The 24,717-nt window shown below is 39.9% G+C and overlaps 1 protein-coding gene across 1 annotated transcript; it reads left to right on the top strand.

Annotated features, from left to right (window-relative positions):
• The first annotated feature begins 489 nt into the window (after positions 1 to 489).
• Positions 490 to 23,742, top strand: LOC141350881 (GTPase IMAP family member 2). Its single transcript, XM_073856727.1, has 2 exons — positions 490 to 546; positions 23,099 to 23,742. Coding segments are annotated over exons 1-2 (645 nt in total). The 5' UTR covers positions 490 to 545.
• The last annotated feature ends 975 nt before the right edge of the window (positions 23,743 to 24,717 follow it).

Genomic DNA, 24,717 nt, shown 5'->3' with positions numbered 1-24,717 from the left:
CTCAAAATATCTTCTTTTGTGTTTATCAGAAAACAGAAATTCATACAGGTTTACAACAACATGAGGATGAGTAAATGATGACAGAATTTTCATTTTAAAGTGAACTATCCCTTTAAGACAAAAAGTCAGTGATTAAAATATTTGATTTGATTTCAAAAGGTTTGATTTAGTGACTTACAAACTCAACTCAAAAAGTGCAAATAAAAATGAGTAAATTTACTTTCATGTCTCCAAAACACCTTTTGTCCAAAATCTTAACATAAACACATCAAAACTTTTCACAGAATCACAGTAGATCATCTTCTGACAGTAAGAGATCAAAAGCACAGATTACTCGGCCCTGTGTAACTACTGTATGTGAAATAGCTGTGTTACAATTAAACGCAGGATTAGTTTGTGTTCTGCCTTTGCCCTGTCATGCAGTTACATGGTCATGTGTGTATTTATGTAGATGTGTTAAACGGTCAATCTTTTCTTAAATGTGTGAAACAGAAAATGAGAAAAACCCGACTGGAAGACACAGTCCTGATTGGGATCGACCAAACAGTGAGTGACCCTCTCTCTCTCTCTGAGTGCATGCTGGGAGCGAGTGGAGCGGAGTGTGGCATGAGCATGTGGCTCGTGTTGATTTACTTGTTTTTTCCTTTCTGTTGTTCTGTTGTTTTCTTGCTTTTGTTGATTTTGTTGATTTACTTTACTGATATTGTTTGCTTTAGTTTGATTTATATATATATATATATATTTTTTCCGCGTGAGCGTAGGGCATGGTGACTCCAGCAGCACATGCTTTGAGCTTGCTGACGCGTTGCCATGGAGTCAAAGTGGCTTCTGCAGTTAATGTAGAAAGTTGTTGTTTGGCTGTAGGAGAAGTTGTGGGGTACGATAATATTTTGTCTGCCTCAAGAATGAATAGTGTTATTGTTATGTTTTGAGCTCGATTGAAAAAGCCAATGAGATCGTTCGAAAAGGAATCGTTATTGATGGAATGTTCACCGCAGTCCTACCACTTTCACTACTTTCCAAATGAGTCACTCTCTCTAATGTACCACCATTCATTAGCGATGCTGTTTTAACAGAAGCGCTGTCTCCCTATGGGTAATTAGTCTCCTCGATTATGAAAATCCAGTAACACTTTACAATAATGGTAGCCTACATGAATAATCATGTACTAATACATAAATTAATGATGAGTTAAGCTATGTACTAATCAATAACTAACCATTACTATGTCATGAGTCATATGAATTCATGCATGAATAACCGCCTCCTTAAAGGTGCAATTTGTAAGATATTTGCAGTAAAATCTCCAAAAACCACTAGGCCAGTGTTATATATTTTGTTCAGCTGATTACTATCAATATCTGTAATGTTTTCAACTACTTGTAAATCGTGAGAAAATTTCCATTCAAAACATTGACACGGGGCAGTGCAGTCTCCTGTCAATGACGTTAATATCCATGTGACCCTTTGTCACCGCCTTTACTGACGTAAAAACCACATGACAACAGTGGTCGAGCTCGAAAAAATAAAATGGCGGCCAAGGAAGTGATTGGAGCACAAATTTAGTGTAAATAAACATACATTTTCACTTTTTAATTGCATTTCTAGCGAGAAATTAGTATTGTAGTTTTCAAATATGTGATTAGTTATCACAAAGGCGCTCTCTGTTTTTTTTTGTCCGCCACCACCCCCCCTCTTCGGAGGACAACTTTTTAAAAAAAAAAGTAAATTATTTTTACAATACAAACAATAGAAATACTTATATACAGTGCACATAAGGGGAGGGGGATTTAAGCACCACGTAAAAGTGTAACACATAACATAAAACAAAATAACAGACAGATTACAGAGGGACAATACAGTTGCAGTGAGAACTTTTTATTGCTGGTTGAATAGAATGATCTTGAGGTTCACATTCCTTAGTCACATTTAGGGTATTTAAGGGGAAATGGGTTTAAAAGGGTTTGAAAAACATGTTATTGTAGCGGGTCCCAACTAGGTCCCCACTGACAGATATATAGATAATCCTCTGATAGGAGTGCCCTGGAAATATCACAAATATTACAGGGAAATCCGTAACACAGGACAACTGTTGCTCTTTCTCCATTAACTTGGATTATGTTTACTTTTAACTTCACTTCAACTTTGTATCTGCTATTTTTGTTTGTTCTGCATTGAAACAGGTTATATCCACATTTGGATAACATGACACTTGAATATTGCTCAAAAGGTCTGTTAAAACACAAATGTATCCTAACATTTTCTTCAAAAGGTCCATTTTCACATTAATGTATCCTCAAATATTTTATAAACATTCACTTATCAACATTTTTATGAAACCAAAAATAAACATGTCACCTTTAAATCCTATTTTTGGTCTACCATCAATCATGTTTACCCTTTTGTTTACACAGCTTTTCTCTTTATCCTCTTATCAAAAGAGTGGTTTTGTAATAACTTTACATTTTATAAGTGTTCACTTTACACACTTTATACAACAGAATCATTTTCATTTGCAGTATTACATTTACTCTATGAGAACATAAACTTGAAAAATAAATATGTATACATGAAAAATAAACCTCTGTCTCATAACTAAGCATTCAGTTCTATGAACTGGATCTGTATATTCATAGTATCAACATGCACGTGCCCTTAAAACAAGGCCGCAACCATAACTGGTCTTACACTGTACATTCACATTAACTTTTTACCCTTTTAACTTTGTATCAAACACATATCTGTTTTCCACACACATTGAAATAACCCACAAATGTCCCGGAGCCATAAGAAACACAAAGTAAACAATATGCGGACGCCAGCCGCCATTTTCTAAACCGTGCAGTGTTAAACTTAACTGTTTACACAATTGACATACTTTTAACTCACAAAGCACACGTCACTAGGGATTCATATTAGTTTCTAAACATCTGTAGTCACATTAAAGGTGTGTAACTAACCTGGAAATATCACAAATATTACAGGGAAATCAGTAACACAGGACAACTGTTGCTCTTTCTCCATTAACTTGGATGAGTGTAAGATACTGGAGACAATAAAGACAGCCGGTGTAACTGCTCGACAACTGATTTACTGAAGACTGCACAACAGCTCAGCGGTTGCTGATGAGAACACCAAAACAACATTACAGACAATGTAACAGCGCATCCTAGCGGCAACACAATATATTACATCTCCCCTTCTTCAGCTTATTTGTGAAGGCACTGAGGACAGATAGCAGACTAAACAACTGAAAGTTTCTAAACTCAAATAAAAAAATAGAATATTAAAGACATTAAACAAAGGCACCACGGTTGACATATTTCTCTAACTATTCAAGAACAATTTGAGATTATTACCACCTATTGACTACTATTAACAAACTGTTAGCACTATTGAATTATTGAACTAATGGCTAACTTTACTCCAAACAGGTAGCAGCTACAAATCCAGTCTTTCAGGGGGCTTAACAACTCTGCCGTGCTTCGTTACATAGGGCTGACAGGGCTGAGGTTGACCCACATCCAGGGGCACCTCAGCAGGTGATGCTGAAGTCCCGACCAGAGGAGGAATCAGTTCGTCTTGTTCTACAAGAGCATCAGGCAACTCCTCCCAAGGCTCATTTTGCATGATGTGACGGGACTGATTTGCTCTTGCAGTGCTTTTACGAAGGTGCTGACAGTTCCGGCGGAACTCCATGCCACCAGAGTTGACGATGTAAGACCTGGGTGCGCTGCTATGACGCTGGATGACAACTGCTGGAGACCATTTGACATGGCCGGGATAGGGCTGCATTCTGACTTCTTCGCCTGGAACCAGCGCGGGCCGAGTGCGCATCGTCCTGCCTTTGTCATAGTAGTACTTTTGCGAGTCTTTGGACCTATTAAGCAGGTGTCTGATTTTCAAAGAATCGTAGGCCTTTGGGATAAGCAGTTGTTGAGCTGTAGGGAGTTTGTTTCTGGGCCTTCTGCCCATGAGCAGCTGCGCTGGGGACAACTCTACAGTCTCTAGGGGGGTTGTTCTGTAGTCCAACAATGCCAAATGTCTGTCTGGAGCTTTGTTCCAAAGCCTTTTCACAGTTTGTACCGCACGCTCAGCCTCTCCATTTGAGTGAGGTGTGTGTGGTGAAGATGTGATGTGTGATATGCCATAGCTCTCACAAAAGTCTCTGAACTCCTCTGATGCATACTGAGGCCCACTGAACTGTGATTTCAATATTTCAATGGCAGTATGGCTTCTCAGATCTTTAAGCTCGTCCACTTCAATGTATTTTGAAAAGTAATCCACAAGAAGAATGAAATGCTTGCCATCAAATTCAAAGATATCTGACGCCACTAGCTCAAATGGCAGTCCTGGGGCTTCCGTTGGCTTTAGAGGCAATCTTGGTAGTTTGTTTTGGAACTCTGCACATTTGCTGCAATTCTTCACTACTTCCTCTATCTCTGCACTCATGCCCGGCCAGTAGAGCACTTCCCGCGCTCTCTGCTTGCTTTTTACAATCCCTAAATGCGACTGGTGTATGAGCTTTAACATGTGCTGTCTCATAGTGGGTGGTATTACTATACGCAACCCTTTGTACACCACTCCATCACATATGGTCAGTTGACTTTTTGAGTCCCAGTACGGCTGAACAGTAGTTGGGGCATCTCTCCTGTGCTCCGGCCAACCTTGCTGGATGACATGTTGTAACAAGCTCAGCTCTTTTTTTGTGCATTCCTGTAGCTCAGCGTACTTCTCTTCACTTACGGCCACATAGTTCAGCATGGATACACATTCCAAATGTTCCAATTCTAGAGTATTGTGTGACAGTTGCGCCCTTGAAAGTGTGTCGGGCAGCTCCATATCCTTTTCTTTCCTATACCTGACAGACAAATCATACCATTGGATGCGCAGGCGCATCCTCTGTATGCGCATGGGGGTAGACAGCAGTGATTTCTTAAAGATGTCCTCTAGCGGTTTGTGGTCATTATACACAGTGACTGATTTTCCAAAGATATAGTGGTGAAATTTTATGCATGCATGGACGATAGAAAGCATCTCCTTTTCTATTTGTGCATAGCGGGTTTCTGCATCAGTCAGAGACCTGGAGGAGAATGCAACGGGGTGATTGTCTTGCAAAAGCACAGCACCTAATCCACTGCTGCTTGCATCACAGAAAATTTCCACTGGTTCTGATGGGTCAAAATATTTCAGTACAGGGGGGTGAGAACACAGTTCTTTGAGCCTTGCAAAGGCCTTTTTCTGAGCTGGTTGCCACGCAAACTCCACATTACTTTTCAGGAGCTGACGCAGTGGTGCATCTTCTTCGCTGAGATTTGGTATAAATTTGACAAATAAGTCACAAATCCTAAGAAACGGCGAACCCCTTCCTTGTCAGCCGGTTCTGGCATGCCCCTGACTGCTTGGACCTTGGCTGGGTCAGGCTTCAGACCATCTGCGGTGAGTAAATGGCCAATGTATGGGACTTGGCTCTGCCTAATGTGACACTTGTTGAAATTAAGCTTTAAGTTGTAGCTTGTTGCTCTCTCTATGACTTTGTGAAGGATTTCATCGTGCATCTTCACAGTGGGGGCCGCAATCAAGATGTCATCCATAATGGCCACTGCTCCCACAATGCCCTCTAGCATGCCATCCATGATCCGCTGATAAATCTCTGGAGCACATTTTATCCCAAATGGTAGCCTCAGCCACCTAAACCTACCAATGGGTGTGTTGAAGGTTGTAAGGAATGACGATTCTTCATCTAACTCAATCTGGAGGAAACCCAACTTGGCGTCAAGGACTGAGAATATACGTGCTCCAGGCATAGATGACACAACTTCTTCAACAGTGCGCATGGGGTAATGTTCTCTTTTAATTACCTTATTCAGATCGCTGGGGTCTATGCAAATTCTTAACTTGTCACCCCGACAGACTGCCACCACTGAACTGACCCACTCCGTGGGCTGCTCAACCTTTTTTATGTAGCCATTTTCTTCCATTTCGTACAGTTTTTTTACAATCTGTTCCTTGAGTGCAGCTGGCTGTCTGCGCACAGGGTGGACAACCCCTTTTGCATTGGGCGTATTAGCTCAGGAAAGTCACGAAGGCTTTGAGGAACAATATCTTGCTCGAGATTGCCCTCCACAGGCGAGTCGGCCTCAGCTTCTTCAGTGTTTTGTACAGAATTCAGCCTTGCTATCAAACCTAAAGCTTCAGCCGTGGCCCCACTAAGCACACTTTCCTGTGCAATATCCACAATTTCGAACTCTGCATCAGTGGCACACTGTTTATATTGCACTGACAAATCTACGGCAGCGACTGGCTTAAGCTTATGATTGGAGTAGGAGCGCAACAGCTTGTTAGAACGCTTTAATTCACCAGTGTGCACAAGTTGCTGATAGCTGTCAAGAGTCAGAGTGTTACACTTGGCACCAGTATCTATCTTGAACTGGACCTTCTGTGAAAGTATCATCAGATGTACGGACCATTTGTCCACAGGTAAAGCAGCTGCTGGAAGCACAACATCTGTTAGGCTGATGTTCAATATTTCATCATCAGTCTCCTCCAGCGCTTCTACATTCAGTGTGTGGACAGCACGTTTACGGCACACTGCCATCCAGTGGTTGGGTCTGTGACAGTAAGAGCACGTTGAGCCCTTCGCTGGGCACTTGCCATCGTTCCATTTGTGATCGGGATGTTTACCGCAGCTAGCACAGAAGAGTGATGGTTTTAACTGAGTGAACTTGCGATCTGGATAGCGTGTTATTCTGCTTTTGCCAGAAGGCTTAGGTTGAATGCTTTCTGCAACAGCGGACACCTGAGAGCATGTGACATCATCATCTCTGACTATTTTCAATTGTTTCTGAGACATCTCATATTGCTGAGGGATTTCAATTGCCTTAGCTAGCGTCAATTCCTCTCCTTTGTCTAGTAGTCTTTCTTGCACTCGTTTTTCACGCACGCCCGCGATAATTGCTTCAATCAACATGTCGTCAGGGTCGGCATATGCACAATCCATTAAAGGCGGAGTCCACGATGTTTGAAAAACGCGTTGGAAAAGGAGACGGGCCGACTACCAAAACACACTTATAGCCAATCAAATCAAATCAAATGCCGTGTTGCGTATGTGTGGGGCGGGTCTATCAACAGAAGGTCCAGATTCTATTGGGGAAGGGGCGTGTTTGTTTAGGTGATTTCAAATATCAACATTGGCTTTCAAACATCATGGACTCCGCCTTTAACAGTAGACGTAAATCTTTAACGAAATTGTCGAAACTCTCACTTACGTCTTGTTTCCTCTGCTTGAAACGATGGCGAGCTATCCTCTTGTTTTTCCTTGGTCTGATATATTTCTCAAATTTATCTAGCACTTTCTCGGGATCCTCCTTCTCACCTTCAGCCCAGTTTAGCGTTTTGTAAATTTCTCTGCCTTGTCCGCCTATCCACGTCCCCAGCCAGCCGGCTTGCTGCTTTGCAGTTAGTTCGGATAGTGGTCCATCAAAAACAAATGTGACGTGGCTTCGAAAGCGGTCGAATTCCTGATATAAATCCGCAGCCTCCCAGTCAATCTTTGGGTGCTCAAACTGTGAGGTAGCCATGTTATACTTCTGACACCATGTAAGATACTGGAGACAATAAAGACAGCCGGTGTAACTGCTCGACAACTGATTTACTGAATACTGCACAACAGCTCAGCGGTTGCTGATGAGAACACCAAAACAACATTACAGACAATGTAACAGCGCATCCTAGCGGCAACACAATATATTACAATGAGCTCGTCTTGCTCTGTGCATCGCTAAATGTCCCCGTATGACGCAGCGCTCGTTGTTACTGCCACCTTGTGTCCGTTTTATGAAATACATTGTGTGCTTTTTCCATAGTCTCTCATTAGTATTCAATTATATAGTTCAGAATAAAATAAAATAAAATACCATACCATTGCACTCGAAGGAAAGGACACAAAAAGTAATAATCTCAACAAAACTTATTTTGTGAGTGTCACATCATGCATGAGTATAAATAGTGTGTGCCTATAAAAAGAAAATAAATAAACTTACATAACAGAAGAGGGAGATGTGTGACTGGTAATGTACACGGCTTGTAGCTATGTTTTTGTGTTAAGAAATTATAGAAATGGGGACCAGATGTCTTCAAAGGCTGATATCTGCTTCCATCTGCGTGCATTGTATTTCTCTATTGAAATATGTTCTGAAAATAAATGTATCCAATGATTGATGTTGCAAGATTTCTTTGATTTCCAGTTTTGTAGAACTACTTTCTTAGCGACAGCTAGAGAGACGAGTAATGGATTCCTGTATTTTTGCGGGATATGGATTTCAGAAAAGTCGCCAATGAGACAGAGTGTTGGAGATAATGGGATTCTGTGACTCAGGACGGTGGATAATGTCTCAGTGACTGTAACCCAAAATGATTGAACTGGTTGGCATTGCCACATGGCGTGTAAATAGTCATCTATACTACCTAAAGTGCATTGTGAACAAATATTGGTGCTGTGTAGGCCAATTTGATTTTACTTTGGGTGATGTGAGTTCTGTGAATGACTTTATATTGTATAAGCTGCAGGTTTGTGTTATTGGTCATGAAAATTGTGTTCCTACAGATTTGTTCCCAGGCGTTCTCTGTTTATATTTCAAACACGCTGCCTTTGAAGTGCGTCCGAAAGTCGTTCTCTGAGCTGCCTTCATGCCTTCGAAGTCATTTCCTCATGAGGCAGCGAGGCAACAAGTCCTCACTGCCTTGAGTTTTCGGACGCAGCCAGTGTCGTGGACAAATGCAGAACTATGCGATAGCGCCTGTTGGGCTACGCGCTTGCTTATGAACTTATGGATAAATCTGTACCTTCTGCTGCTGGTTGTGTCAGCTCCTGTAAGCGTACGAGCCAACCAAACGACCCAAGAAGAGTTTGGAACAAAACGAGAGAGGATCAATTTGTTGTTGCATTATCTGGATGGAGAGAGCTTCACGACAACATTTAACTAGACCCAGATTCTGATCCTGCTTGTGTTTTACGTGATGGGTGAGTTGTTTTGATTCGTAACCCTTCAAAAAACGTATGCTATTATATTGATCACAACATTAGTGTGTCGATTGTAATCAGCGCGTCTTCCCGCGGACGATATGCACATCAAAGGTATTGTACAGCAATATAAATGGTCATTTTAAGACACTTCACAATAAGATTTGTACTGTCAATACATTATGTGAAAAATCATTGTAGATTGTAAGTTGAAAACTTAATTCTGTGCTGTGTTATCCATCGAATTTTGAATAATGAAATAAACGATGTCATCAAATGCAACATTTATAAGACTTGATTATCTTATCAGTTAACATGATTTCTCGTTCGCGTCTGATTTCTGATTGATGGACATCAGCAGTTGAGTTAAAGACTACAAATCCATTACTGTAATTCCACGCTGCTTCAGAGTGTCATTAAACAACGTCATTGTTATTGATTTGATCTGGTGCCATCTAGCGGCGCAGATAATACAAATTGCATCTTTAACTACACATTAATACATGTTTGTTAGTAAATGCATTAATTAACACTTTGGGTAACCAAAATCAAACATGCTCTAGAACAATAGTTGGATCTGATGCTTTGAGGTCAAATAAAGATGCATAAAATGTTCCACTGATAATTTTATATGCACAATGTATTTTTAAAATGCATATGCTCACAATACCAAGATAGAAGGTTGGTAAAGTATTTAATTATGTAAAATGATTTTTCCCTTTTTTGCTCACATGCTTGTCAATGTTGATGAAAAATCAAATGGAAGGTGAATGTGAACTCCAACGTGGTGCCGAGGTAGCCCGCACACATTCTGTGAGTTAGCCTTAAAAGCACATTCAATAGACCCCCTCAAGGTTTGTAAACATTGAATAACTATCGAGTGCGGGCGCGCAGCATGGGGTCAAACTGTTCATACCATCTAGGCTTTCTAGTTCAATCTAACAGGGCTGAAAAATGATGACTTACCTGAAATGAAGTGAGCACTACAAACACAAGCTTCTTTGATCTTTGCATTGTCCCAGTTTGCACGTTTAATTGCTTGCAGCCACAGATGTATTTTTTTTTGTTTTTAAGATTCTGCAGGAATCCCAAAAAACTTAACGGCATCTGGTGCGATTTTCAAAGCCCACGATGCAAATAGGCTTTTTTGACGATACCAAATAATACACAACTCAATCTGCTGTAATGACTTTACTGACCCCAAAAATGCGCAGTGGAAACCACCTGTGACGTGAACTGTGAAGGGGTCTATTAATAGTCTCAATTGTAATATTTATTCATTACATATTTTTTATATAAGTTTGGCCTGGTTTATGCATTTTAGCATTTTAAACAATACTAAAACATATCAACAAGTAAAATAAAATTAAATTAAAAAGTAGAACAAAAAAGTTTTGAGTAGACGAAATCAAAAAGTAGCCCTCCAGATTGTTTTATCCATTGGGCGCACTAGTTGGGGCTCTGTAGTCTGCTGCTTTTTGCGCTGTCAAAATATTCCAGTTAAAGGCTCTGTTTACACGTACATGGTTATTTTTAAAAACTGAGAGATTTACCTTCGTTTGTGCCCCTCGTTTACACGCAAACGGAGAACTCGGCTCTGAAACCGATTGTTTCTAAAAACTCCGGCCAGAGTGGAGATCTTGAAAATCTTCGGTTGCATGGTTGCATGTAAAGTGAGACAAACGGATGTTTAAGCAGGCAACGTCACAGACTATGCGCCAGAGCTCGCACCTACGTCAAAAGTGCGACCCATGTTTACATGTGACTGCTACTCTGAACGCTTCCAAGATTCAATTCAATTCAATTCAATTTTATTTATATAGCGCTTTTCACAATACTCAATTGTTTCAAAGCAGCTTTACATTAATAGAAGCAGTAAAAGCACAGAAAAACGACAGAAAGCATAACATAATACACAATAGCATAAGCAGTCAAATTTGCTGCGGCTATGACGCGACATTATGAGCGAGCATATTACTAATGTAACGTCTAGAAGAAGAAGCTAAGTTAAGCCAAAGCAGGCTACCTCCCCGGGGTAAAAAACCCCCTAGGAGAAAAAAAACAAAAACCCCGGGTTGTTTAGCCGAGGAAATAAAAATAAAAGTCCTAGGAGGGAAAAACCCTTGGGAGATATACATGTATATACACACATATAAACGGATAAGGAGCTTAAGCGGAGATTAAGCGGAGATTATGCAGAGATTAAGCGGGTCCTGCCGGTGGTCTTTGGTCAGGCATCAGCTGGGCATCACATTGAAGGACGACCAGTAGATCAGAGGTGTGCCGACTTTCACATCTACCGGAACTGGGTCTGTTTGTCCCATTGTCCTCAGGGTCAATGGGACCCAGGGACGAGACAGGGAGAGAAAACAAAATCATATTAGCGTAGGGGCCGTTCACATGTAATGCAAGTGTCACACAGTGATGTGGTTTAATCAGCTTAGTTTCAGACAGACTAACTATTGAGGCATAATTGTTTTATCCACAGTTGAGGATTTTGCAAATTGGGGGCCCACTGCGACGGTATATATGGTAACTAAGGGTCACCTTCCGATTTTTAAGAGAAAATGAAACCTGTCGACCCGTTTGACTAAGGCCTGTAACCCCACTGTCATCGTTAATGCAGGTTCAGTGGCAAACGGGTCTATATTGCATACTATTTACAAGATCACGAGAAAACGCCAACATCGCAACCTGACCATACGTGTCAACCCGTTTGACTAAGGCTGGAGGCCCCACTGTCGTCGTTAATGCAGGTTCAGTGGCAAACGGGTCTATATTGCATACTATTTACAAGATCACGAGAAAACGCCAACATCGCAACCTGACCATACGTGTCAACCCGTTTGACTAAGTCTGGAGGCCCCACTGTCGTCGTTAATGCAGGTTCAGTGGCAAACGGGTCTGTATGGCATACTATTCACAAGACACAAGAAAGCGCCAAAATCGCAACCCGACCATACGTGCCAACCCGTTTGACTAAGGCCGGAAGCCCCACTGTCGTCGTTAATGCAGGTTCAGTGGCAAACGGGTCTGTATGGCATACTATTCGCAATAGAAAGAAAGCGCCAAAATCACAACCCAACCATATGTGCCAACCCGTTTGACTAAGGGCAAAAGCCCCACTGTCGTCGTTAATGCAGGTTCAGTGGCAAACGGGTCTGTATGGCATACTATTTGCAATACAAAGAAAGAAAGCGCCAAAATCACAACCCAACCATACGTGCCAACCCGTTTGACTAAGGCTGGAAGCCCCACTGTCGTCGTTAATGCAGGTTCAGTGGCAAACGGGTTTGTATGGCATACTATTCACAAGAACACGAAAGTTCCAAAATCGCAATCCGACTATAGGTTAAGATAAGGTTTTTATTTATTTATTTGGTTGGTCTGTGTTATGACCGCGAGTGCTTTGTTCCGTACAGATAACTATTTCGAGTTAAGTACTTTTACTAGACAAATTATGCGAATGCTTTGTTGAAGAGAAAAGTTTTAAGTCTATATTTAAAATTATCGACTGTGTCTGATTCTCGGACATCGGTTGGTAAATCATTCCAGAGCTTAGGGGCTAAGTAGGAAAATTACCTTCCACTTTTAGACACTTTTGATAGTCTAGGGATAATCAAGAGACCAGAATTTTGCGACCGTAGTGTGCGTGATGGATTGTATTCTGATAGTAATTCTCTAAGATATGAGGGTGCTAGGCCATTTAAAGCTTTGTAGGTGATTAGTGATATTTTAAATTGTATGCGATATTTAACTGGTAGCCAGTGTAAAGATGCCAGAATTGGGCTTATGTGGTCATACTTTTTAGATCGAGTAAGTACCCTTGCGGAAGCGTTTTGAACTAGCTGAAGCTTGTTTACTTGATTTGCATGGCATCCCCCGAGTAGCGAGTTACAATAGTCTATTCTAGAGGTCATAAAAGCATGGATAAGCTTCTCTGCGTCAGATGTAGACAGTATATGGCGTATTTTCGAGATATTTCTAAGATGGAAGAATGCTGTGCGGCAGACGTTGGCGATATGACTATCGAAGGATAAGTTGCTGTCGAACATCACACCTAAGTTCCTAACCGTGGAAGATGGCACCACAGTGCAGCCATCTATGTGCAACTTGTAATCTGACATATTATGTTTGTAGCGATTCGGTTCAATAATAAGTATCTCTGTCTTATTGGAGTTCAGCTTAAGAAAGTTATGTGCCATCCAGTCACTAACATCGCTAAGGCAGTCTGTTAGCTGCCTTACACATTTATGTTTGTGCAAACTCGTTTCGTGTGTTTGTATTTGCAAATACAGCTGCTCCATTATGTCGAGGAGCAGAGACGAGTGCTCAGAGGTCAGCAATTTTATGCGTGTTTGACTTCATGCGGCGGTGCAAGAACCGACAGACGGATGATGTCAAAGTACCGCGAGAGCGATTCGAAATTAGACCTCTACGTGTGATTCCTCAACTCGCTCTCACGGTACGTTGACGTCATCAATCACCTACTACAACAACTCCTCCCTCCAACATGAAGAGCCAGTTCACGTCACCACCAGCGCTGCCGGTGATTGGCTTACGTGGGCTTGAGCGTCTCTTGACAGCAAATATGCACGGGTACGTGTAAATAAACACTTTTCTGAAAACTGACATGTGTGCACAATATTATTTTTGAAACCGGAGAGCTTGAAATGTCCGTTTATGAAAATAGCCGCCCACGTGTAAACTTAGCCAAAATCACTCTGACCAGTCCTCAGAATGACAAAGGCGTTAACCAAAGTCACAATCCCAAATGTAAAGTGTTCATATAAAGATCATCAAACCGCCAACTCATACCTAGCCTGACGTTGCCATACTCAATTCTAGTCAGAATTTGAGTCTGATACCGCTCCATTGAGCTATAATTATGAGGCGTGTCTCAACCGAAAAATGCCTCTGCACTCAATTGGATAGACCTACGACCAATCAGAGCAACCGAGTGTGTAACGTATGTTGAAATTACGTCTTTGCAGCCTGACCGAACTGGTAGTTATTCGCTACAATGACACTAACATTGTGATTATACCGAGTTAGCGAATGTACATCAACACCTATTATGTTTACAACATTTCGTTTATATCACAACATGAAGTATTTACTAAGTCATAGAGTAAGACTATCTCTTACCATTTGTACGTTAGGTGAACTTCATCCACGGCGATAGCCATTACGTTTGCTTGAAAATATTGGAGCCTAGCATGTCCCCTCCACTTATTTAGCAACCACGATTCCGGGCTTCCGAAAAGAAGCTGGCAACGACCGCTAATTATATCCATCTCGTCGTGCACGCTGAGTTGCATCGCCGTGATAACGTTAGCCATTTCAGTTGCGACCAACTTTTGCCGAATAGGACATCAACAAATGCCCTGCTCGTGTTTCTCTGTTCCTCTTTTAAAATCAATGCTCTGTCGATATCTTTTAGTACAGACTCAATGTCAGAATCCACACATCTGAACTCTACAGCGGCAGCCATTCAACACACGCGCTCTTTGGTGACGTGGTTCATTACGTTACTGTTGATTATCTGTCCATCATCGTATAAAGCCCGCCCTGACAATTTGATTGGTTCGACCAGCATTTGTTCTAAAATAGTAGCTCCTCAACGCAGAAACCCCAGACCCATCTTCCCGTTTACAAAATCTTGTGGGCGGGGCTAAGATGGGCTGGCACCCAGGCTAACTCATACCAGTTTATTTGTGAAAACCATTAAAATAAGAACCGCTGCGATATTATCTTGATGTTCTTTTAAATAATCTTTATTTCATTTTTCTCATTGCATCAGGATCAGTGTTCAGCCAGAGGCAGATCTACGCGTGGATTGACAGCTTGCCCAAGCAATCAGACCCATGGAAATACATTAAGCTTAACCCTATTAAACCATGAGGGTACAAATCGCTTTAATTTGACTGTAACTCTCCAACCATTTGAGATACCAAAAAATTAGAATTGCCCCTAAAGAAGACAAATAGCGCTTTTTTGGCAATATATTGTTTATTACGGTAAATTCTTGCTTTCTGTCCACCAATCGCTGCTGTTATCTAGAGCGGAAGGGGCAGGTTTGAACAATGGGCGGTAGGTTAGAGTGCACTGAGTAGCAGATTCGTGTGAAGTAAGAAAGTGTGGATCACTGCAGTTAAGAAAAGACTCCTAAATAAAAATGGTGTGCACCAGTAACACTGATGTTATCTCGCTGTTGGTGGCTCGGGACTCGAAGGCCCGGGTGGACTGCTTTAGTTGATTGTCAATAAAGCTGTGTTGAATGTTTTGCTTCTGGGTCCTCTATGTTTCAGAACCAGTGCTTAGGTAAGCCACGGGCGTTTAGCTAAATAAATGCTTAAAGGCGGAGTCCACGATGTTTGAAAGCCAATGTTGATATTTGAAATCACCCAAACAAACACGCCCCTACCCCAATAGAATCTGGACCTTCTGTTGATAGACCCGCCCCACACATACACAACCCGGCATTTGATTTGATTTGATTGGCTATAAGTGTTTTTGGTAGTCGGCCCGTCTCCTTTTCCAATGTGTTTTTCAAACATCGTGGACTCCGCCTTTAATGCTTAAATACTGTAGTTAATCGTAAATTGTTGTAATATGCTTATGCCTTGCGCAGACCCGGGGCCGGACACAAATTCACGGACGGGCATTTCATTTTTTCAGGGGGGGCACAAATGAGAGCAACCTCACTGCAATGCATAATATCATTAATTATGAATTAAATGGACAAAAAAGCGAGGAAGAACTAACATACCTCTCCATTAACGCAATACAACGGAGAAGTCGTAAAGATATTGGACCTAGCTTACTGAAGCAATCTAAACGCAAATAAAACACGTCAGAGGGCTCGACATCAACGCTTGTCCGCTTAATATCAGAGACAAGTGGATTTTTTAAAAGTGAAGTGAAAGAGAATTTTACTTGCTCGACCGAACAAGTACCCTAGTCTGATTAAAAACGCCAATAACAATCACCAAAACAGGATAATGATTCTGCATCCTTTAGTCTCAATGGCGACCGAAAGTGCATAATGTAATAACGCAAAGTTAAACAAATAAGCACAGCAAACACAAAGTGAGTTAACAAAGTGGGTTAAACATACTGCGGTAAAAAATTTGGATTTTTTAATAACATGATACAGTTAAGCAGCATCACATCACAGTTGAAAATGTGACAGATTTAATGACAGTTAACTAAACTTAAAGGGGACATTCCAGAAGACGTTTTTAAGATATTAAATAAATCTTTGATGTCCCTTGAGTACATATGTGAAGTTTTAGCTCAAAATACCATATAGGTAATTTATTGTGGCATGTTAAAATAGGCACTTTATGGGGCTGAGCAAAAATGCACCGTTTTTGTGTGTATCCCTTTAAATCCAAACGAGCTGCTCAGGTGGGCGGAGTCTCAAGCGCTGGCGCTGTAGACAGAGCATCGAGGGAGATTCTCTCACGAAAGAAGTTAGTGAGCGATGTTAAGCATTATATATTTGAACATGTTTAAAAAGTCAATTATCTGTTTTATGCATACTAAATACATGTTTATCAGCAGATGGGGAACATTGTGGAATAAAAATAAAGACTTTTAGGTCTCATGCTGCCCTTGTTTTAAACAGGCACAATGATTTTACAATGCATGTTACAATAAAATACACGTCCACAAACACTCAGAAGTTTACTTTTTGACCAAATCACACGAGCACATTTAAATGATCTGTAATAAAACAACACGTTTAATGCTTAAACTTTAGAGAAACAGATCAAATGACATGTTTAAGATTAGTGTGTACACATATTGAACACATTCGCGTTTCTGTCAGTCTCTCATCTATTTTGTAACTCCTCATTCATTTGAAACTTGAGAGAAACATTAAACAACATATTTACTTATTGTGTATGATAGTGAATACGCGTTGTTCACTCACTCTGTCTCGTGCAGTGCATTAATCCTCGTCTTCATTTATATAAACTTCAGAGAAACATATTAAACAACATAACTTACTACGTCATGCGGGGAGCGAAATCCGCATGACCTATTTATTCACATGCTTGCAGAGAGAGCCTTACCAAAACAAAGTTACAGGGTTGCTATTTTTCATGTTTTCTGGGTTGGTAGAAGCACTGGGGACCTGATTATACCACTTAAACATGGAAAAAGTATGATTTTTATGGAATGTCCCCTTTAATATTAAGCCACTTACATTTTAGACGCAATGTTGACTGTTTTTGTTGTTTCAGCAGCGAAATAGTGAAAGATAACAGCAGAACCATAACGTGTCAGTCTCACTGCAGGCAGCACTCAATCGTGTCTTAACATTAAGCGGTGGCGCGCTTAGCAAACAACCAAAACACATCTAATTTTATTTTTTATTCAGGAGTTATATATGTACAAAACAATAACTTTTATTAATAACAGTGGCCTATTGATAAAAACATGGAGCTGGTGAACAGGTGAAGGGAGACTGCAGGCTTGTCCAGGGTGGGCACTGGTGACTCACAGGGCGGGCCCGGCCCCCTATAGCCCGCCCATGGCGCCGGGACTGGCCTTGCGCATGTAATGCTCATTTAACTGAAATAAACCAGGCTTAATGACGTATTCAGCCTGCATATGCGACCTCCAGAGGATGCAGCCTTCTGTTTTAGCCATTGTAATACGGGAGGATTGAATTACGTCATTTGAACTTGAATTGACACAACTGACGGATAGAACAAAGTCATTTTATTCTCTCAATTAACGCAAGTTAAAAAAAATATTTTAATTTTTCTGTCACTCAGATTTTTTGAGACCCACCTATCAAACACTTTCTCCCTCCGCCACTGGGTAACTTAGCTGAAGCAAACTGAGATGCGAAGCTACTAACATAAATTCATGATTTGTTAAGCATGATTAGGTCATGACTTTACTTTAAGGGGCACATCATTAATAACTTATCATTAACTTATAATAAACTAACATGAATTCATGATTTGTTAAGTATGATTAGGTCATGACTTTACTTTAAAGGGACACTTCACCAGGGGCGTTGCTAGACATAAAGCTCTACTGGGGCACAGGCCCCACATTTTTTGCTGACTTTTTTGAAAGCCCACTGTGTGCAAGAAGTGTGCAACACTTCTATACAATGTCCTTTGCTTAACCCATTATTCTACAGTGCAACAGTTACTGCGAAAGATACATATATACAAGTGTTATCTTCATCATACCAAACATTATTAACATGTTTGGAGGCATAAATGGCATAACATGTTTGGAAATAATGACAGCAGAGAAATATTTTCTACATTATACAATGATAGCAATGATTCATAACTTATTTTTACAAGAATATTTTAAGAAACCAGTCATTTTATAACTGCTATACTAAATAATCTTAGTCATAGTTACTGCTAACTGTTATGTAAGTTAGTGTCCTAGAGTTAAATATTAGTAAACTAAATATTAATTTCATATCTGAAAATACAGAACAGTATAACACATACATCTGTTGATTTTCTCAGCAACAATGCAATTCTATAGACTTAACAAGAGGTTTTCCTGAGATTTGTTTGATAATGTTTGAGACCTGACAGGGTGTGGATGTAGTTTTTCTTAGCTCCCTTAAACTCATCATCTCTCCTTTCTTCTTCCCTTTAAACATTTCTAATGTAGCCTACATCTGAAGCCAATAGTGATCGGGTCAAAATAAAATTATCATTATTAATTAAAAAATTACTTTACTCTCATCATGTTTTCATAAGCAAACTCACTCGCGTGACGTCACCTTTTGAATGCGGTTGTGCGTGGATGAACGCAAAGACACGCGTGGACATGGATACGTGTGTGCACGCGACAATGCGACGGCGTCGTCGCTTTTACAAGCGTAAATTGGGTAACTACTACACTGCATATAGATCCGTTTTTGCCGCGATTGTCTTTGTAAAGGATTGCACTAGTTAACTGCTAAACTTGAGATTTATACCGTGGCAAAAAAGATTTACACTGGGGCACGTGCCCCAGTAAAAGGGGTCTAGCGACGCCCCTGCGCTTCACCCAATACAGATTTCAGTGTTGCACATCCTTCTTTCAATGATGTAAAAAATCATCATTTTGCATCATTGAAAGAAGGAAGTCCAATATCTTTATAGAGGGGGTGAAACTACAAACACCCTTTTTCTCGGTCAAATAGGCACCAAATTCGAAATGTATGTTACATTTCGACAACAAATATGACGCTAGGGTGACCAGATGAGATTGGCTGAAATTCGGGACGGGGGGGGGGGTTTCATCCAATAATGGTTTTATTTATTAATTTTATTTAATAATAAAAGACAATGACTTTCAAACGGAATCAATCATATTAATAGTATATTAATACGTATAGTATTTTATACTTTATGTAAGGAATAATTGACGACGGGCCATTGAATTATAAGAAAATAATGCGTCGTGCCGTTACACCGCAGGTGTGCATTATTTTCAAATAATTCAAAGGACCGGAGTCAATTATTCCGCTTATACCACGGTTACCACAAAAATTGCTCTGGTGCCTATTTTTAACACATTTGAAAAGATAGGTGTGCGGTTTACAGAAAAATAATCAACACCCATAGAACATTTCTCAGCCAATCAGAATGCAGCATTCAACAGACCCGTGGTATAAACAATAATAATTCATACAATAATAGTTTTCCTTATTTTATAATAAAAATAAGAAATTTCAAACTGAAGTTACTGAACTAATCATATTTTTATTAATATAAGTACATATGCCTATAAATTTATATAATACGTATAGAAGTATTTTTTTAACAAAGTGCCTTGCCTGCCCTCGACCAATCTGACTCCTTCACGCGACTGACTGTCACTGCCTGCACTTTCAACTGTCCTCGCGGTTGCTGCAACTTTCGCTCTCTTAATCAACTCTATAAAACAAGAAGGTCCTGTTGTCTTTGTGCATATAGATGGATAATATAGATTAAGGGTGTTTTCACACCTAGTTCGTTTGAGCCCTCCAAACGCTCTCAGAGCAGTTCAGGGTGTATATGTGAACAAACCAAGTGATCTCAGACCCCCCTAAAAGGACCCAAAAGCGAACCGAACTCAGACCACATCCAGAGGTGGTCTGAGTACGGTTCGCTTTTGGGTTCTTTTGTGGTTCAATTTCTTTTTGATATGTGAAATCAATGAGGTCCCGGTCCGCTTTACGTGTCGTTTTGACATTGTATCAAAATCAGCTGCTGCACAGAAAGCTGGGATCTAAGTTCTTATGAAGTTGTGATGTGAACAAGAAAGGGTCTGAGATCACTTCAGTTCTGAAGAGGACCAAAAAAAAGAACTGGGTCCTCTTTTGAGTCCACTATATTGTGAACACCAAAACGACTGAGGTCACATTCAGCTAGTTCCTTTTCTGGTTCACTTTAAGTGAACTGGGTTTGGTTCTTTTAAAATGAACTATATGTGAAAACACCCTAAAAGAAACAATACAACGTCAGCATATTTCGCGGAGGTTTTAACTGCTGCCAGCACAATGAGAGCCTACAGTATAAAAACAAGATGCTGCAGCCAATGAGCAGCCGGCGGCGGCTGGCTGCAGCCAATGGGCACACGGCGGGGGCTGGCTGCAGCCAATGGGCAGCCGGCGGGGGCTGGCTGCAGGATGAATTAACCTCCTCGCTCATGTTTTATCAGACAACTACTACTCAAGATTTTGCTTTAGTATAATTTTCGGGGAAATTAAAGCGGGATTCGGATTAATATTTAGCTTCAGTATGATTTTCGGGACAATTAGAGCAGGATTCGGGATTCGGGACAGCAGCTTAGATTTCGGGACTGTCCCGAATTTTTCGGGACGTCTGGTCACCCTATATGACGCACTTTTAATAAAGATTAATTTGTCCACGGGTGAAATGCTCCTTTAAGGGGCACATCATTAATAACTTATCATTAACTGCAGAGGATGTTATTTTAGTGGAGGAGGATGACAAAGGTGAGTCAAACGGTAAAAATTATGTAAATGTAAAAGAAGAGGCAAAACAAAAGAGGAGTCGTGGTGGGTGTTTATTTCCCAGACATTGAGCAGTTTCTAAAAAAAAGTAAGACTTTCATGGCTGAAGGCTGTTTCTCTAGTGAAAAAGTATACAGATTAAAAAAAATAGTACAAAAACTTAATCTGGATTTAAATGAGAGCATTGAAAAATCTTAATTTTTATGATGATGGGTTGTACTCAGTTTTTAATTTAATTTTTGTTTTTTTTAATGACTGAAGTATGTTTCGCTACACTGAATGTGAATGGAGCGAGATATACTAAGAAAAGGGCAGAAAAGATTAGATGCCATTTTTGTTCAAGAAACGCATAGTGATTTGAAAAATGCTTCTGATTGGATGCAAGAGTGGAAGGCCTTTCTGTTCTTAGTCATAATACTTTACTTGGTTGTGGTGTGGGTATTTTGTTTTCCAAAAGTTTCTGTCCAATCTTGTATCAGGTTGATGAAATTGTGAAAGGCAGACTTTTAAAATTAAGAGCAGTTTTTAAGGATTATGTTTTTATTTTCATTTGTATATGCTCCTACTTCAGTTATTGAAAGAATTGTTTTTCTGGAAACATTGAAATCCACATTGCAAAAATGTTGCACAGATGAATACTTATTTTTAGGAGAAGACTTTAAAGGATAATTCTGGTATTTAACACTTTGGGTCTCATTTCTGGTTTGTTTTGGATGAACTACAGTGATGGACACAGAAATTTTGACAATGAGTTGTGTCTCGAGTTTTTGACTCGTTTAGAAGCGTCTCTTGACTGCTTCAGAATGGAAGTCAAGGGCCATGCACAAACATGTCATTAAAACAACACTTAACGTTCATTTTTAAAACTGTGCTACTCACAGAGTGGTGCGTGGTGTTCGTTGATGAGTTGTGTAGCGAAATACAGTTTCTGTCGTGTTTTATTTGGCATTTTGTAAAATTCGATTGATTTCTCTTGGAAGACTCATTGCTCGCTGATATATCACTCCGCCGCCGGAAACAGAAAAAGGGTCTGTTTACATGTGGTTGTAGTTTTTTCGCTCGGTTTCTCTCAGAAGAAATTTTTCCCATATTTGATGGCTCAGTGACCAGCTTTAGGTTTGAAGTTGAGCTCGATTGTGACTGTCTATACGCTAGACACTGAGTTCCGTTCAGCGTACTTGTATGGCAAAGTGGTTGTCGCCATCAAGTGGTCAGGAGTGTGCTAACGCTTCAGACTCAAAAATAGAGCGGAAGTATATACGCGGTTGTGAGGTATCTGAAAAAATAGATCCACTATAGCAAATAACACGGATTGAAATCACACATTGCGCCAATTATTTGTTTTTAATCATCAACGAACACCACAAACCACTCGGTGAGTAGCACAGTTTTGAAAATGAACGTTAAGTGTTGTTTTAATGACATGTTTGTGCATGGCCCTTGACCTCCATTCTGAAACATGCCTTCACGAGTGCGGCTCACTAAGATGATAAATGCCAATGATTTGTGTGACATCTGGAGATATTTTCATGATGGACAAACAGTGTTCGAATTGAAGGGGGTCTGGGGGGGTCCCAGCATAAAGTACCAGGATCAAATTAAACCTTAGCCTTTCTCTAGAGTTGCATAATTGCCTTATGACAAGTACGATTAAATCATAAATATAAGGCTTCACCACAAAACCAGATATATTATCAACTTCTATCAACGTACAAGTCTTACAGTACAATAGAAAAAGCAACACAGTTTACCTTAACAACTCACAAGGGCTTTCCCTGTGTTGGGTATTTTAAACCCTTGAATCAGAAAACAAAGCATTCATGTGGGTGTGAGTGAAACTTACATGATTCTGATAGAACAAATTAATATAAAGCTTCACTAAAAATCCTTCCATTTTTGGACATGCGGTTTGGTGTCACGGCTAACATCACTAGAAAACATCCATGAGTTTAAGTAGCAGTGGCTTGCATGTATGACTAACACATACTGTATTGTACATTTACTGAAAAGGTACCATACTTTATCTTACATAATCCAGAGGTTTCAGTGCAAATTAATTTTTCATTGTGTTTCAGTGAGTGATCTGAGGATTGTTCTGCTGGGGAAGAGTTTATTTGAAAACATCAGAGTGAGAAACTTAATCCTGGGGACAGATGTGAAGGAGACAAAACTTCCTTCAGATTATTTAAAGAATTCCATTGTGCGAATCAGTGAAATGGTGGAGAACAGAAACATCTCATTGATCAGCTGTTCTCCTCTGCTCCAGCAGAACCTCACACAACATCAGATAACAGAAAGGGTAAAAGACTGTGTGAGTAAATCTGATCCAGGACCTCGTGTGTTTATACTCATACTGCAACATCATAACTTCAGTAAGAAGGACAAACACAGAGTGATGCATGTTTTGAACTGCTTCAGTGATCAAGCAATGAAACGCACCATAGTGCTGACTACTGATGAAGATATACACAGATCTGTGAGAAACAATGAATTTACTCAGTTAATAAATGAATGTGGAGGAGGACATCTTCACTTTAATGAAAGACAACCAGGATGGTGCTCTGAGATGTTCAAAAGAGTAGATGATATACTTGAGAAAGAACCTGAAGAATATCTCAAATGTGACATCTATGAAGATGCAAAAGCTGAAGGATCAGTAGAGGAATATTCGAGCCATGAAAAGAAGAAAGATGGAGGAGGTTTATTTTGTAAGTATTGAAGATTGTGTTTCTATAAATATGAAAATGACTATAAATATTATATTAATCTGTTTAATTAATATACAAATGTTTCGTTTTATTTGAAAAACATAGTAGAGAGCGAAGAATGGACTTTTCTAATAAAATATTCCATTTAATTGTATTTATATAACGCTTTTCACAATTGTTTAATTGTGAAAAGCAGCTTTACATGAATAAAAGCAGAAGAAAACACAGAAAATCGGTGGACAACATAAGCAGCAGAATAGTGGTTAAGATTAACCATACTAGTGAGCGTAGTAAAAATGTAATGTATAGACGAGCGTGCTAAGTTAAGGCAATGTCAGCTGACTCCCTAGGGCTTGAAAAAAAACTCCTAGGAGAAAATCCCAGTGGGAAAAGTTCTAAGGAGAAAGGATAGATACTATATTATAAAATTTAATGGGAATTAAAACATTAAAATATATATACAGTTGAAAGAAAAAGTATGTGAACCCTTTGGGCTTACTTGGATTTCTTCATAAATTGGTCATAAAATGTGTTTTGATCTTCATCTACGTGACAGTACTTCTCTTCCTTTCTTCAAAACCCATCTCAAGACATTTCTGTTTAACGAACACTTCTCTCCACACATTTCATAGTCTGTTAACTAAATGTTTGTTGTTTTGTTAGTTGTATTCAATTTCTTTGTTTCATGTGTAATGTTTATCTGACTGTGTGTTTCTATTTCAATGTAAAGCGACCTTGGGTTTGAGAAAGGCGCTATATAAAATAAACTCATTATTATTATTATCTAAGTCACAACAATAGTGAAACACACTCTGCTTAAACTAATACCGCACAAACATTATACGTTTTCATGTTTTTATTGAACAAAACTTGTAAACATTCATAGTGCAGGGTGGAAAAAGTATGTGAAACCCTTGTTTAATGACTTCTCCAAGAGCTAATTGGAGCCAAGAGTCAGCCAACTTGGGGTCCAATCAATGTGATGA

This window comes from Misgurnus anguillicaudatus, chromosome 19 (genome assembly GCF_027580225.2).
Source record: "Misgurnus anguillicaudatus chromosome 19, ASM2758022v2, whole genome shotgun sequence".
In the NCBI taxonomy this organism is placed as follows: Eukaryota; Metazoa; Chordata; class Actinopteri; order Cypriniformes; family Cobitidae; genus Misgurnus; species Misgurnus anguillicaudatus.
The sequence above is the reverse complement of the archived record's forward strand: the minus strand, read 5'-3'. Positions and strand labels throughout refer to the sequence as shown.